Genomic DNA, 13,883 nt, shown 5'->3' with positions numbered 1-13,883 from the left:
CCCTAAGGCGAAGAGTGATTGCACCTCCTGCAAGAGGAGTTGCTCATGAGAAGGGTCCCTGAAGGAGGACGGGGAAGCGGGGTGGGAGGGAACAGAATTGGATAGAATATCCTGCCCCTTCCTTGCTGAGCACCCAACGATCTGACGTGATCTGGGACCAAGAACGGTAGAAGTGGGAAAGTAGATTCACAAAGGGGGTGGTAAAAAGAAAAGGAGTACTTGTGGCACCTTAGAGACTAACCAATTTATTTGAGCATGAGCTTTCATGAGCTACAGCTCACTTCATCGGATGCATAAGTGAGCTGTAGCTCACGAAAGCTCATGCTCAAATAAATTGGTTAGTCTCTAAGGTGCCACAAGTACTCCTTTTCTTTTTGCGAATACAGACTAACACGGCTGTTACTCTGAAAGGGGGTGGTAAGGATCCGAGACTGAAACTGATGCTCCGTCCTCGGGCGCATCTTCAAAAGTTTGGCTTCGGGCCAGGAGGCTGTTTGGCCAAACCCTGGCCTTGGCCTGAGGAGGACTGTGGTGGGCGCCTCCTATTATTTTTGCCCCGTCTCCTTGATGAGTCTCGCCTAGGAGGCCCAAAGTAGAAGTGGGACGGGGCTGAGGCTTAAAAGGCTTTCGTTCAGGTGCCATGGTGTGGATCCCCAAAGACTTCAAAGTTGCCCACGAGTCCTTAAGGCTATGCAGGCGAGAGTCCATATTTTGGGAGAACAGGCCCGCACAGTCAAAGGGGAGGTCCTGTATGTGTTCTGGACCTCAGGTGGTATCCCTGAGACCTGAAGCCACGCACTCATTGCGATGGTGATGGCCATGGTCCAAGCTGCTGAGTCCGCTGCGTCCAGCGCGGCCTGGAGGGAAGTTCTAGAGACCACCCTGCCGTCCTTAAGGAGGGCACTAAACTCCTTGTGCGAGTCAGCCGGGAGTAACTCCTGGAACTTTGCCAATGAGCTGCAAGAGTTGAAAGTATAGCGGCTGAGTACCACTTGCTGGTTGGCCGCTCGAAGCTGGAGCCCCCCAGTCGAGTAGTCTTTTAGGCCAAAAAGGTCCAGCTTCTTAGCACCCCGTGACTTAGGCATGGGACCCGGCTGTCCTTGCTGCTCTTTGTAGTTTGCCGCATTGACCACCAGAGTCCCCGGCTGGGAGTGGGTGAAAAGGTGTTCGTACCCTTTCTGCGGCACAAAATATCATCTTTCCACCCTTTAGCGGTGGGCGGTATAGAGGCTGGAGTCTGCCAAAGCACCTTCTTGGTGTTTTGAATCGTTCTTATGAGGAGCAAGGCCACCCTAGAAGGACCCTCAGGGGTAAGGATGTTTACCATTGGGTCAGACTCCTCCATGACCTCCTCCGCCTGGAGATTAAGGTTTAGGGCCACACTCCAAAGGGGGTCCTGGTGACCCTTAGTGTCCATTGCTGGCAGGGTGTGGTGGTGGTGCCCGCCGCCGCCTCATCTGGTGAGGAGGAGGCCCATGGGACAGGGTGCTGCGCCTGAGCATGACTGTGCAAGGTCCCTGTCTTGTATGGGATCCTCAGGAGCCCTGGGGGTATAGTGAGCCAGCGATGCTGCTGGGGGCATGGGATGCAGATGTCACTGATGCCAGCCTGGAATCCTGAGCCTGGTGGTAGGCCCAAGGAGTCTAAAAGGGCCATTGGACTGGGCCCTGCCACTGGGGTGGCCGTCCGACAGCAGGTACCGATGAGTCCACTGATCTGCGGTGCTGGGACTGGGAGCAGTAGTGGCTGCGTCGAGAGACAGAAGATTCAGCGTCTGACTCAGATGAGTAGTCTGTGCCTGACCAGGTTGGGGGGGAGCAGAGCCGGATGGTGCTGGGGAGCGGTACCAGGGAGATAGTGGCGCCATAACATCATAGGCTTGCCACGATGATGAACCAGAGGCGGTACTGCCATCGGGGCCGGAGCCCCTCTCGCACACCTTAAACCCCTGCATGCCCCGGCACCTGGGGAAACTAGGACAGGGGGGAAGCCCCCTGAAGTAAGTCCAACTAATATAAAATGAACTAACAACTATATACAACTAAGAAAAGGGAACCACTAGGTAGGCACTTGTGAATGCAAGAGACTGAGCTGCTCCAACGACCGTCACTGGCAGTAAGAAGGAACTGAGCAGGCGGCAGGTTGGCAGGGACCTACATACACCACCATAAAGGCGCCACTGCAGGGAACTCCACAGTCAACCCGATGGGTACAGCTAGGGGAAAAACCTTCCAACGATTGTGCACGTGCTGTGCACATGCACCTATTGGAATGCACATGAGTAATCATTCAAAGAAGAACAGGTGGTTACCTTAAGGAAGTCTCTAACACTACATCCCAGCTACCAAGAGTTCTTCCATGGTGTCTGCTGATCTCTCATGGATATTATTATCCAAACTAAGTAGTTATTTTCAAAACCTCAGCATAGCACAAACATAAACACAAGCTCAACAAGTTTATTAATCTATTTATGCTAACTTACTTATCCTGGATCCTAAAGCCTAATTTGGCTAAGCTAAATATCTAACAAGCATGAGGCCTGTAAGCCACATTTTACCACATTAATTAACATTTATATTTTACCTCAATATCCTAAATATAACAGCCTGTGTAGCCAAGAATAAAAAATAATTCCTCCATAGTTAATGGACAGATAACCCTGTTAACTGCAGGCAAAATTTAGCCCTGAGTCTGTAAATGAAGAGTAGACCAGAGTGGTTTATTTTAACTTTGAAACCTAGACCTCTTATGGATTTAATTCTAGGTGTGTCTCGTTTAAAATAAAGCCAGACAACCAAGATGTTAGTTTTGAAAACAAACAAACCCACAATATAGTGTGCTTAGTAGTTGGTTTTACATGTGGTATGCACTCCCTTAGAAATTCACTGATGAGAGTTGAAGGTAATTTGGTGTGGAATATAACAAAATATTTTTAAATTAGGATTTTGCAGTCACTAATAAACTTCAGTGACTGAAAGAAAAGGCGAGAAAAGAGATTAAGGGACAAATGATGCAGTGTATGTCTGGTTTGGTTTTGGGGGACTTGGGGGGAGAGACATAGAGGAGGCAGGGGTTCCCTAATCCACCTTTAGGATAGCAGGGTGAAGGATATTTAGTACTTCAGTGAATGCAAAAGGTGGGAATAGCTGCCCTGGCCGCTAGCACTTCAAGACTCGAAATAGGCATAATCTGCTGTCTGTGGGTGTGACCAGTTCGCCAGCCAGCTAGCTCATATACCTTGGCTCGTGTGATATCCTTCCTGTTCAGGACACTCAGAACTGTACTGTGTTACCACTCTGCTTCTGTTAGAGTGAGCTTTACTACTGCTAAGCTGTGTGTCAGTTCCCTGACGCAACAGCGTGTGTGCCTTCCAACAAGCTCTTCATAGAATATATCAGGGTTGCAAGGGACCTCAGGAGGTCATCTAGTCCAACCCCCTGCTCAAAGCAGGACCAATCCCCAATTTTTGTCCCAGATCCCTAAATGGCCCCCTCAAGGATTGAACTCACAATCCTGGGTTTAGAGGGCACTACCAATCCAAACCTTGTCTTGCAGGTAACAATCAGTGAACCCCAATTCCTGAGTTCCCCAGAGTCTCTTTGTCGTATGCAGTCCCTCTCACTGGACGCTCACAGAAGTTACTGAGTTTGCTGCAGACAAAGAGGCAGTATACACACCAGCCTGTTAGGTTAGCCGAGGATTCACCCTACGCTGTTAATACACTGCGTTGAGATGGTTGTGTAATAAAACAAGAATTAGTTTATTAATAAGAACAGAGATTTAAGTGACACTAAGCAAGAATAAAAGACAGGTGTGGTTACAAACAAAAACGAACATGCTTTCTGCTGACTAAAGCTGGTGTAGCTAGCCATGCATGCTTCATCCTTACCCACGTGGGGTGTGGGTCAGGAGCATGTAAAGGGTGGGCAGGGTTCAGGATGGAGCTAATGCATTCTGTTCAATCCTTGACTAGTGCACCAGCCCCAATGAGATCACTGCAGCTGGCATACTTAAAACAGCCCTTAGGCTGCTCTAAAATATGCTATGGACCATTTTGCGCTTACACACCCTAGGCTCTTCCCCCACCACTCCTTAACTGTGCAGTTTGAGCTTGATGCAGCTCAGAACTGAGCCCAGAGCTCGGGAGTTGGAGGGGGAGGGTTGAAATTGGTTTTAATCAACAGCTTAATTAAATTAGTATGATAGAACTGAGTTACTTGGCTCCAGAATAGATATCTTCTCTCAAATGTGATTATCCATACATGACCATTTGGTTAATAAAATTGTGTTTTATGTTTTCTTACACTGAATTTGTCATATTTACAATACCTTAGCTGGATAGGGAAAAATCCTTTTGTAAGTGAACCCTTTTCCAAATCAGCCTTTGAAACGCCTGTCTGAGTGTTGGGCCAATTTTATTTAGTTTTTTAGCTCTATATTCTTGAGCCTTTTTTTTTTTTTAAGCATGTTCTGCTGTTACTGTGTAGCCTCAGAGGCATTGTGCCTGCTTCCGGCTCCTCCAGCGACCTTCACTTGGAAAATGTTTTATAAGACCAGCTGTGGAATGTATTTTGTCTATTAGCTTCACACTGGGAAGCAAAGCTTTTATTCTAGGGCTATTCTGGATTAAATCCACACCTGCTCCTTGGGGAGAGGAAAACAATAATTCTAAACATCCCTGCCCTTTGATGTCTTAGGTATTAGTCACTCAGTGAAGTCTTGGGCCTCATGTGTTGCAGTTGTGCAGTTTGCCCTGTGGCTAGTGGGAGGAGCTCTGCTTTGTCTATTAAAAAAACAAAATCCAGCACATTTGAGAACAGTGTAACAGAATCAAATTTAGAGCTTTCACTCTCCCATCCTTTTATTGAGGGAAAAGACACAACTGACCATTGTTTGGGATTGGAAAGAACCTTGCCAGCATAGGTGCCGACTCAGTGGGTGCTCCAGGGCTGGAGCACCTACGGGGAAAAATTGGTGGGTGCTCTGCACCCACTGGCAGCCCCCCACCCCAGCTCGCCTCCACCTCCTCCCCTGAGTGCACCTCCCCTGAGTGCGTCCTGCTTCTCCCCTCTCCCTCCCAGCGCTTGTGCTGCGAAACAGCTGTCACTACCCGCGGCAGCACTTTAAGGTGGGCTGCGTATGGGCAGATTCTTACCGGTACGCCATACCGGCCCATACTGGCTCACTTTCACCCCTGCTTATCAGGTTTGCAGGTAAGTGTACTGGCTGATTGAGATGGAAGGTGGACGCCACCTTGGGAAGAAATTTGGGGTGGGGTCGCATTGTAATCTTGTTTTTGAAGAAAGTTATGTAGGGAGGGTAGGCCATTAGTGCGCTTATTTCCCCTACCCTTCTTGCCGACGTTATGGCGACCAAGAAAGCTACTTTCATGGACATGTGTAGTATGGAGGAGGTAGCCAGTGGTTCAGAGGGAGGTTTCATAAGACCCCAGAGAACTAGGTTCAGATTCCAGGTAGCTGCGGGTAGATGAATCTCAGAGTAAAGGTTTTGAAGGCCTGCGAGGAAGCGTTTTATGGTGGGGTAGGTGAAAACTGAAAACCCCTCCAGCATGTCATGGAAGGTATTAACTGCTGTGAGGTGTACTCTGAAAGAGCTGAGCGATAGTCCATCTGTTTTTTTTAGCTGTAAGAGGTAGTCCAAGATATCAGAGAGAGGCGCGGCATGGGGTGGCAAGTTTCATATGGAGAACCGTTTCCACTTTTGCAGATAAGTCTTGCAAGTGGAATCTTGTCGACTGTGCAGGAGGACGTGTTGGACCTGCTCTGAACAAGCTAGTTCGTGTGTTTGGAACCATGAAGGAACCATGCCGTCAGATGGAGCTTCTGCAATTGAGGATGGAGAATCTGACCGTTGCCTGGGAGAGCAGATCCGGTGTGTTGGGAAGAGTTCTTGGAAGGTGGATGGACATGCACAGCAGGTAAGGATACCATGTCTGTCTGGGCCAGGCTGGGGCAATAAGTATGACCCTGGCCTTGTCCTCTCTGATCTTGCGTAAGACTCTGTGTATCAGTGGGATGGCGGAAAAGCATACACAAGTGTCCTGTTCCATGGAATGAGGAATGCGTCTCAGAGGGATGCGGTCCCGAGTCCCGCTCTGGAGCAGAATAGATGGCATTTACGGTTTTGTGTTGTGGCAAACAGGTCTACCGACAGGCTGCCCCAGTGGCAGAAGATCTGTCACACTATCATGGGGTGCAATTCCCATTCGTGTTCTTGTGAGAAGTGTCTGCTGAGTGTGTCGGCGGTATGTTCTGACACCCACGAGGTAGGAAGCAGTGATCTCTGTGATGTTGTATGCACCAATTCCATAGTTTGATGGCTTCTGCGCATAGGGAGTGCGATCATGACCCCGCCCCCGCGCTTCCCCCATCTGTTGATGTAGAACATGCATGCTATATTGTCTGTCAAGACCCAGAATAGATTTGCTCCTTATGATTGGGAGAAAGTGGAGGCAGGGATATCTGACTGCTCTGAGCTCTAGAAGATTTATGTGCAGACATGTCTCTGACTGGGACCATAGGCCATGTGTTGTGTGAGCTCCCCAACCTATCAGGGAAGCATCTGTTGTGAGCATGAGCACAGGGGAATTTTTGATGGAAGGGACGCCCATGCATACGTTTCCAGGTTTTGTCCACCATTGTAGGAAGACTAATACCTTTGCTGGAGGCTGTGCCTCCTGGGTTTGTATATGGAACTGAGCCAACCCTGAAGGCACCTCATATGTAGTCTGGTGTATTTGACCACGAAAGTGATGGCCACCATGTGACCAAGAAGCTGCAGGCATGTTCTTGCCTCTACTCTGGGGCAAACGGATAATGTGTGTATGAGATGTGTGATGGTGAGGAATCTGGTGTGTGGGAGTGAGGCTCTGGTCAAAATTGAGTCCAGATGAGCCCCGATGAACTCTATTTGCTGTGTGTGGGTATCAGGGTGGATTTTTGGAAGTTTGTTTGCAGGCCTAGACTGTGGAAGAGGGACATGGTAAAACGAGTAGCCTCTAATGTCTCATCATATGAATGGCCTTTGATAAGGCAGTCATCTATGTAGGGGAAAAGTATAATTCCGTGTTTGCGTAGGTGGGCCACCATTATTGCGAGAGTCTTGGAGAACACTCTCAGTGCTGTGGAGAGTCCGAATGGTAGCACTCTGTATAAGAACTGTTCGTGCCCTACTGTGAATCGCAGAAAGCGTCTGTGTGCTGGGTGAATAGATATATGAAAACAGGCATCTTGTAGGTCGAGGGCTGAGAACCAGTCCCCTTGTTCCAGCGTGGGTATTATTGTGCCCAGTGTGACCATCTTGAATTTCTGTATGCGTACAAATTTGTTCAGTCTGTGTATGTCTAGTATAGGTCACCATTCTCCGCTTTTCTTCCGGGTCGGAAAATAGCGAGAGTAAAACCCTTTCCTCCAATGTTGTGGTGGTACAGGTTCCACTGCACTGAGCTATAGAAGATGAGTCACCTCTGCTAGAAGTAGGTGCTCATGAGAGGGGTCCCTGAAGAGGGATGGGGAAGGGTGGGTGGGCATGAAGTAGCCTGATTGTACTATTTCCAGGACCAGCAGTCCTGTGTGACCTGTTGCCAGCAATAGTGGAAAAACTGGAGGTGATGGCCAAATGGGCAAGTAAGCGGTGGTGCCAAGGGATGGTCGTGGAGACCCCCAACCAAGGCTTCAAAATTGTTGTTTGTTTCCTGATGTGTGGGATATAGTTGGTTGCGCTGGGTTTTGTCTGCGCCTAGGAGGTCTGTTGTGTTTCTTCCCATTATCATATGGTCTCAACTGGGGTTGGTGATATTGTTGTGCGCGAGGCCTCTGATAAGGTTGATGTCATTGCCTCCTGGGGAGGGACAGGTATATCCCCAGTGTGTGCAGAGTGGCCCTGGAGTCTTTCATAGTGTGAAGAACTTCATCAGGTTTTTTGGAAAAAAGTTTATCATTATCAAAGGGAAGGTCCTCTACTTTGGTCTGCAGATCTTTAGGGATGCCAGCTGCAGACTGCCAGGAAGACCTGTACATCACTACCGCAGTGGTGGTAGTACAGGCTGCTGTGTCCGCCATGTCCAGGGATGTTTGTAGCGCCGTCCTAGACACCAGTTGACCTTTGACAAGGACTGATTTAAAATCTGATCTCCTGTCCTCTGGGATATGGGAGGTAAATTTAAATAACTTGTTGTAATTGTCATAGTCATAGCTTGCGAGAAGGGCGGAGTAATTTGCAATTCTGAATTGCAGAGTGGCCCAGGAGGTCAAGTCTTTTGAGGTCCTTAGCTTGCAGAGTGGGCCGATATTGTGGTTGCTTTGTTCTATGCGTCGCTGCCTCAATCACAAGACAGTTGGGCTGTGGGTGGGAAAATAAGAAGTTTATGTCCTTAGGTGGTACATAATATTTATGTTCAGCCCTTTTACATGCTGGTGGGATGGAGGCAGGGGTCTGCCATATAGCATCAGCGGGTTCCAGTTGGGCCTCGTTTATGGGTAGTGCAATCTTTGATGGGGCAGAGGGTTGGAGGATTTTCAGGAGTCTGTGCTGTGTTTCCTGTACTTCCTCTAATGGAATGTCCTGACTGATTGCCACTCTCTTAAAAAGTTCCTGGAACTGCTTAAAATCATCCATGTTCTGTGGTGGTGGTGGTGGTGGCATGAGAACTTCATCTGCAGTTGATGGAGAATTATGATCAGATGATTCAGGGGAAGATTCGTATCCCACTTTTTCAAGGGGGGGCTCAGGAGCTCTGGATGTAGATGAAACTGGAGATAAGAGGTGCAGAGCAGGTCTGCAGTCTGGTGGAGGGTCCGTGAGAAGGATTGGCATCATGGGCAGACGAAGGGTACCACTGTGGCCACTGCATAGGGTATGAAAAGTAGGGCCCTGCCCATTGGGGGACAAAGCAGGGAAATTGAGGCTGGTTCTTGTGGGGTGCCATGCCTTGAAATAGGTATGGCTCCAGAGTGTTGCTAACAATACTGAATCCAATTTCTCTCTCTCTCTCTCTCTCTCTCTGTTTTTTTTAAAATCAATATCTTAGCCAAAACCAGAAAATTAAGTTGTTGACAATTATTTGTGACAAGTTTGGTTTGGGGCAGGTAGTGGGCAAGTTTTCATCAGAGAAACAAAAAATGTTGTCAGGTTTTCCTATAGCCCTGTTACTGCTAAACAGAGACCTCCAACAACTGTAATATGCCCATCTCCTTACTAGTGTATAGAGTGATCATATGTTGTACTAAGATTCTCTTGGGGTTTTTTTTCCCAGTGAGTCAGTATAGTTTTTGCCAGCCCAGAGGTTGGGCAGCCAATGTCTTATGTTTTCACAATGTTTTGTCCAACTTTCATAAAGTAAATACATGGTTAATATGAGTTAAAAAGGCCAGTGACACTTCCTTCTGAAGAATCTGTGCAGCAGATCATGCTAGAGCTGTGAAAATGTCAGTTTTTGATGGAAATTTAGAGGCAGTGATTTATCATGTATTTCTGGCAGTGTCCAAAATGTGCTGCTTTTGCTAACATCTTTCCAAACAAAAATAAGGCACAACAGGACTTCTGTAACATTTCTGTCCTACCTTAATCTAGATGAGATGATTCTGTGCTGACTTCATTTTGGTCACTTTGTGCTTTATCTAGCAATAAAACTAGGGTTCTATTTTCCTGCTGGTTGGAAACCCAGCTTATTAAACTGGATAATGCCAGTGATCTATTTACAGTATAAGGTTGATATAGAGTTGTAACTAACATTAAGACTCATGTCCACTATACATTTAAAACTAAAAAGTGACTTTGTAAAAATGACATGGGTTTCCAACTCTACTGTGTCTCAGTCAAGGTGGAGCGCTTTGTGAGAGGTCTTCACACTAGCTCAAGGTCACAGACTCACAGCTATCCTATATGAGTTACTTTAAATAATAATTCTGATAATCTGACAATAATTTAAACAGTTATTTCTTTAAAAAACACCCTTATAAGTTATGTCATATTGAAAACAACTTTCTGGGTCACAAAAAAGAAAATGGAAAGATGAAATAGGATTAGCTATACAAGCACAGAAGGGTTCTGTACTTAAGTTTGTACGTCATGAAAATAACGAAGTTGATCAAGATCATCAAGTAACTGCCGAAGAAAATTTTTATGCAGACGAAGCTCAAGAAATGCAACACCACACGGAGCAATCATTTGAAATAGATGCAGACACAAAACAAGAAATTACAATAGTTGAAACTATACTAGCATGGGATATAGATGACAAAGCTAAAAGCTTCCGTAGCCTTAACTTGCACGAGTGACACCCAGCTGAGAATCAGGGAGCTGACATCACCAGCTTCTCTTCCACACTCTACCTGCACATCATTCCCCAAGAAAACATTCATTTGACCTCACAGTTTCTACCACATTAGACAAAGTGATCCAAATACTATTAGAAATTCCTTAGGGGAACAGCTTTAACATTAAGGGGTGGGAGATATAAAGCAGGTTTATCTCGCATATTGTTTTTTTGTCCTGATTCCAGTTAACTCAGCAGACCAGACTGTGCAGCAGGTAGTGGACCAGGCCCGAGGATGCAGGTCAGAAAAGTGTGATTAAATTACCTTATGCAAATAAGCAAAGGCATTATCAGTGAAATACCAGACAAATACGAGAGGGGCTACTGAGTGATGCACTTTGGTAAACCATTAATTTTTTTCCCCCAGCCAATGGGAGTACGGAGCCAGTGCATGGGGCAGGGGCAGCATGTGGAGCCCTGTGGCCCCCAGCCCCTGCCGAGAAGCCAGACCTGCTGCTGGCAAGTCCCGGGGCACAGCACTGTGTCGGAACAGATAGGAACTAGCCTACCTTAGATGGGCAGCACCACTGGGACTTTTAAAAGCCTGGTCAGTGGTGCTGACCAGAGCTGCCATGACCCAGTGCCTTACATTCCACGACCCAGTACTGGGTCACGACCTGCTGTTTGAAAACCACTGCACTAGAACCCATGTTTCTTGCATAACCATGCACTACTTTGCTGTCAGAGCATAAGGCCAGTACTGTTCAGAGAAGCCAGTCTTGTAAGGGCATCTAGCCCACCCCTTCCCAGTGCAGGATTGCTCCCTAGAATGTAGTACACTATTTAATTTTAATCCTCACAATACTAAATTTTCCTGACATACCATTACTCCTAATTGTGTCCTCATTATCTACCTTAAATAATTAATCTTTCCTTGAGATTTATTCTTAAATTGTCCTTACCCATTAAATACATTAACTGCCTATGGGACTGCAGTTGGATTAACTTTCACTATAGATCTTCTAGTAATGATGCTTATGAAGGAGACAGTGAGAACTGAAGTAAAAAATACATAACTGAGTCATAGTAAACTTCTGAAGAAAGATTCTGAAGTGGTAAAGTCTCCCCCCCACCCCTTCAAATGTCTGATTTGATAAGAATCTTCATATTTGTCTTGCCTCAATAATGAATACTGGCTTCCCATGAAATTTACCCCAATTTGTATTTCTTTCATAAGCTACACATGAAGTAGCTATCAATTTAGAGCAAACAGGACAGAATCAGGTGGGTATAATGGTTATAGGTCACTTGCTTCAGTTTCTCCCATGCTTTCCCCTGTCTCTAGTGGGAAAAGTAACAGACATTTGATTTGCCCACATGACCCTAAATTTACCTTCCACCCCACCCCATTTTGAAAGTGGCTAATGTGTGCAAAGCTGCTCAGGAAGCTGGTGACAATGCTGTACAGAGTGTACCAAATCCAGGCAACTGTTAATTGCTTATTTGATATCCTGGATGAAGTCACACCAGGAAGTATCATTGTTCCATAGCAGTACTTCTGGAAGTTGCAGCAGTGAAAGCTGATTGGGCCTTAATAGTTGTTCATTCCTGAGGTTGTTTTCAAAGGTGGTACTCATTACTGAAACTATGATCAAAACTTCTTGATTTAAATAAAACCCCTATCATTAACCTAGGTAGCTGTAGGAGAAAATGCAGGCAGAAGCCCAGCAGCAGAGTGGGGGCTATCCTGTTTATTGCACTCAGTGTAGCATGTATGATTACCTGCCCTGTGGGCAGGTGGCATATGTGTGCATTCAATGCAAGGAGCTCCTGGCCCTCAGAGACAGTGTCCGGGCTTTGGAGGCCAGGGTGACAGAACTGGAGGAGCTAAGGGAGGCAGAGAGGTATGTTGATGAAGCTTTCCGGGACACTGTAGATTTGTCCCTCCTCTGGTCAGACAGCCCCTGTGCCATTAAGGAGGATGATAGGCCCAGAGAAGGAGAGCAGAGGGAAACCTTCCCATAGTTGGGACCCTCCTTCCAGATGATGTTGGGGTATCCTCTCGCACTGAGGTTACCTCTCTGGGGGAGGGAACTCCAGTCATTAGGAAAAGGCAGGTGTTAGTAATGGGAGATTCGATCATTAGAAACAGTTAGCTGGGTTTGTGGTTACCGGGAGAACCGTATGGTGACTTGCCTGCCTGGTGCAAAGGTTGCGGATCTCTCGAGGCATTTAGACAGACTTATGTGTAGTGCTGGGGAGGAGCCGGTGGTTGTGGTACATGTAGGTACCAATGACGCAGGGAAGGGTAGGAGAGACGTCCTGGAGGCCAAATTTAGGCTGCTAGGAAAGAGACTGAAATCCAGGACCTCTATGGTAGCATTCTCAGAAATGCTTCCAGTTCCACGCACAGGGCCAGGTAAGCAGGCAGAGCTTCAGAGTCTCAATGCAAGGATGAGACGATGGTGTAGGGAGGAGGGGTTTAGATTTATTAGGAACTGGGAAACTTTTGGGATAGGGGGAGACTATATAGGAAGGGTGGGCTCTACCTATACCAAAGTGGATCCAGACTGCTGGCACTTAACATTAAAAAGGTTGCAGAGCAGTTTTTAAACAAAGAAGGGGGAAAGCCGATTGCTGCAGAGACGCACGTGGATCAGACAGTGACTTCTCTTAGAGGAGAGTCTATTGATAGAGATTCTCTAGGTTTTAGTCAGGAGGAGGGGATGGAAGAGGATAAAGTATGGGCCAGATCAGATGAGAAACATTCACATAAAGAATCTGACACATCAGAAAAGGGCAGACAAATAAACAGTGACAAGGTTTTAAAGTGCTTGTACACAAATGCTAAAGTCTAAATAATAAGATAGGTGAACTAGAGTGACTTGTGTTAAAGGAGGATATTGATATAATAGGCATCACAGAAACCTGGTGGAGCAAGGACAATCAATGGGACACAATCATTCCAGGGTTCAAAATATATCGGAAGGACAGAACAGGTCGGGCCGGGGGGTACTATAAGTGAAAGAAAATGTAGAATCAAATGAAATAATCTTAAATGAATCTACATGTTCCATAGAATCTCTATGGATAGTAATTCCATGCTCTAATAAGAATATAACAGTAGGGATCTATTATCGACCACCTAACCAGGACAGCGATAGTGACGATGAAATGCTAAGGAAGATTAAGATTAGAGAGGCTATCAAAATAAAAAACTCAATAATAGTGGGGGATTTCAATTATCCCCATATTGACTGGGTACATGTCACCTCAGGATGAAATGCAAAGACAAAATTTCTTGATATTTTAAATGACTGCCTCTTGGAGCAGCTGGTACAGGAACCCACAAGGAGAGAGGCAACTCTCGATCTAGTCCTGAGTGGAGCACAGGATCTGGTCCAAGAGGTAACTATAACAGGACAGCTTGGAAATAGTGACCATAATATAATAACATTAACATTCCTGTGGTGGGACAAACACCTCAACAGCCCAACACTGTGGCATTTAATTTCAGAAAGGGGAACTATGCAAAAATGAGGAGGTTAGTTAAACAGAAATTAAAAAGGTACAGTGACCACAGTGAAATTCCTGCAAGCTGCATGGA

General features: G+C 46.4%; 1 protein-coding gene across 2 annotated transcripts in view; it reads left to right on the top strand.

The window, feature by feature from the left end:
* Window positions 1-13,883, top strand: part of SHLD2 (shieldin complex subunit 2) — a 150,157-nt gene that overhangs the window by 7,267 nt on the left and 129,007 nt on the right. Inside the window, exon 3 of one of the 2 annotated variants that reach the window (XM_037904308.2) lies at window positions 5,728-5,938. In XM_037904308.2, the coding sequence (XP_037760236.1) occupies window positions 5,728-5,938 (211 nt within the window). Of the gene's footprint in view, window positions 1-5,727; window positions 5,939-13,883 lie in introns of those variants that run through there. The other variant, XM_043552178.1, reaches the window with a different exon arrangement.

The sequence above is a fragment of the Chelonia mydas genome, chromosome 7, assembly GCF_015237465.2.
Source record: "Chelonia mydas isolate rCheMyd1 chromosome 7, rCheMyd1.pri.v2, whole genome shotgun sequence".
Classification (NCBI taxonomy): Eukaryota; Metazoa; Chordata; order Testudines; family Cheloniidae; genus Chelonia; species Chelonia mydas.
The sequence above is the reverse complement of the archived record's forward strand: the minus strand, read 5'-3'. Positions and strand labels throughout refer to the sequence as shown.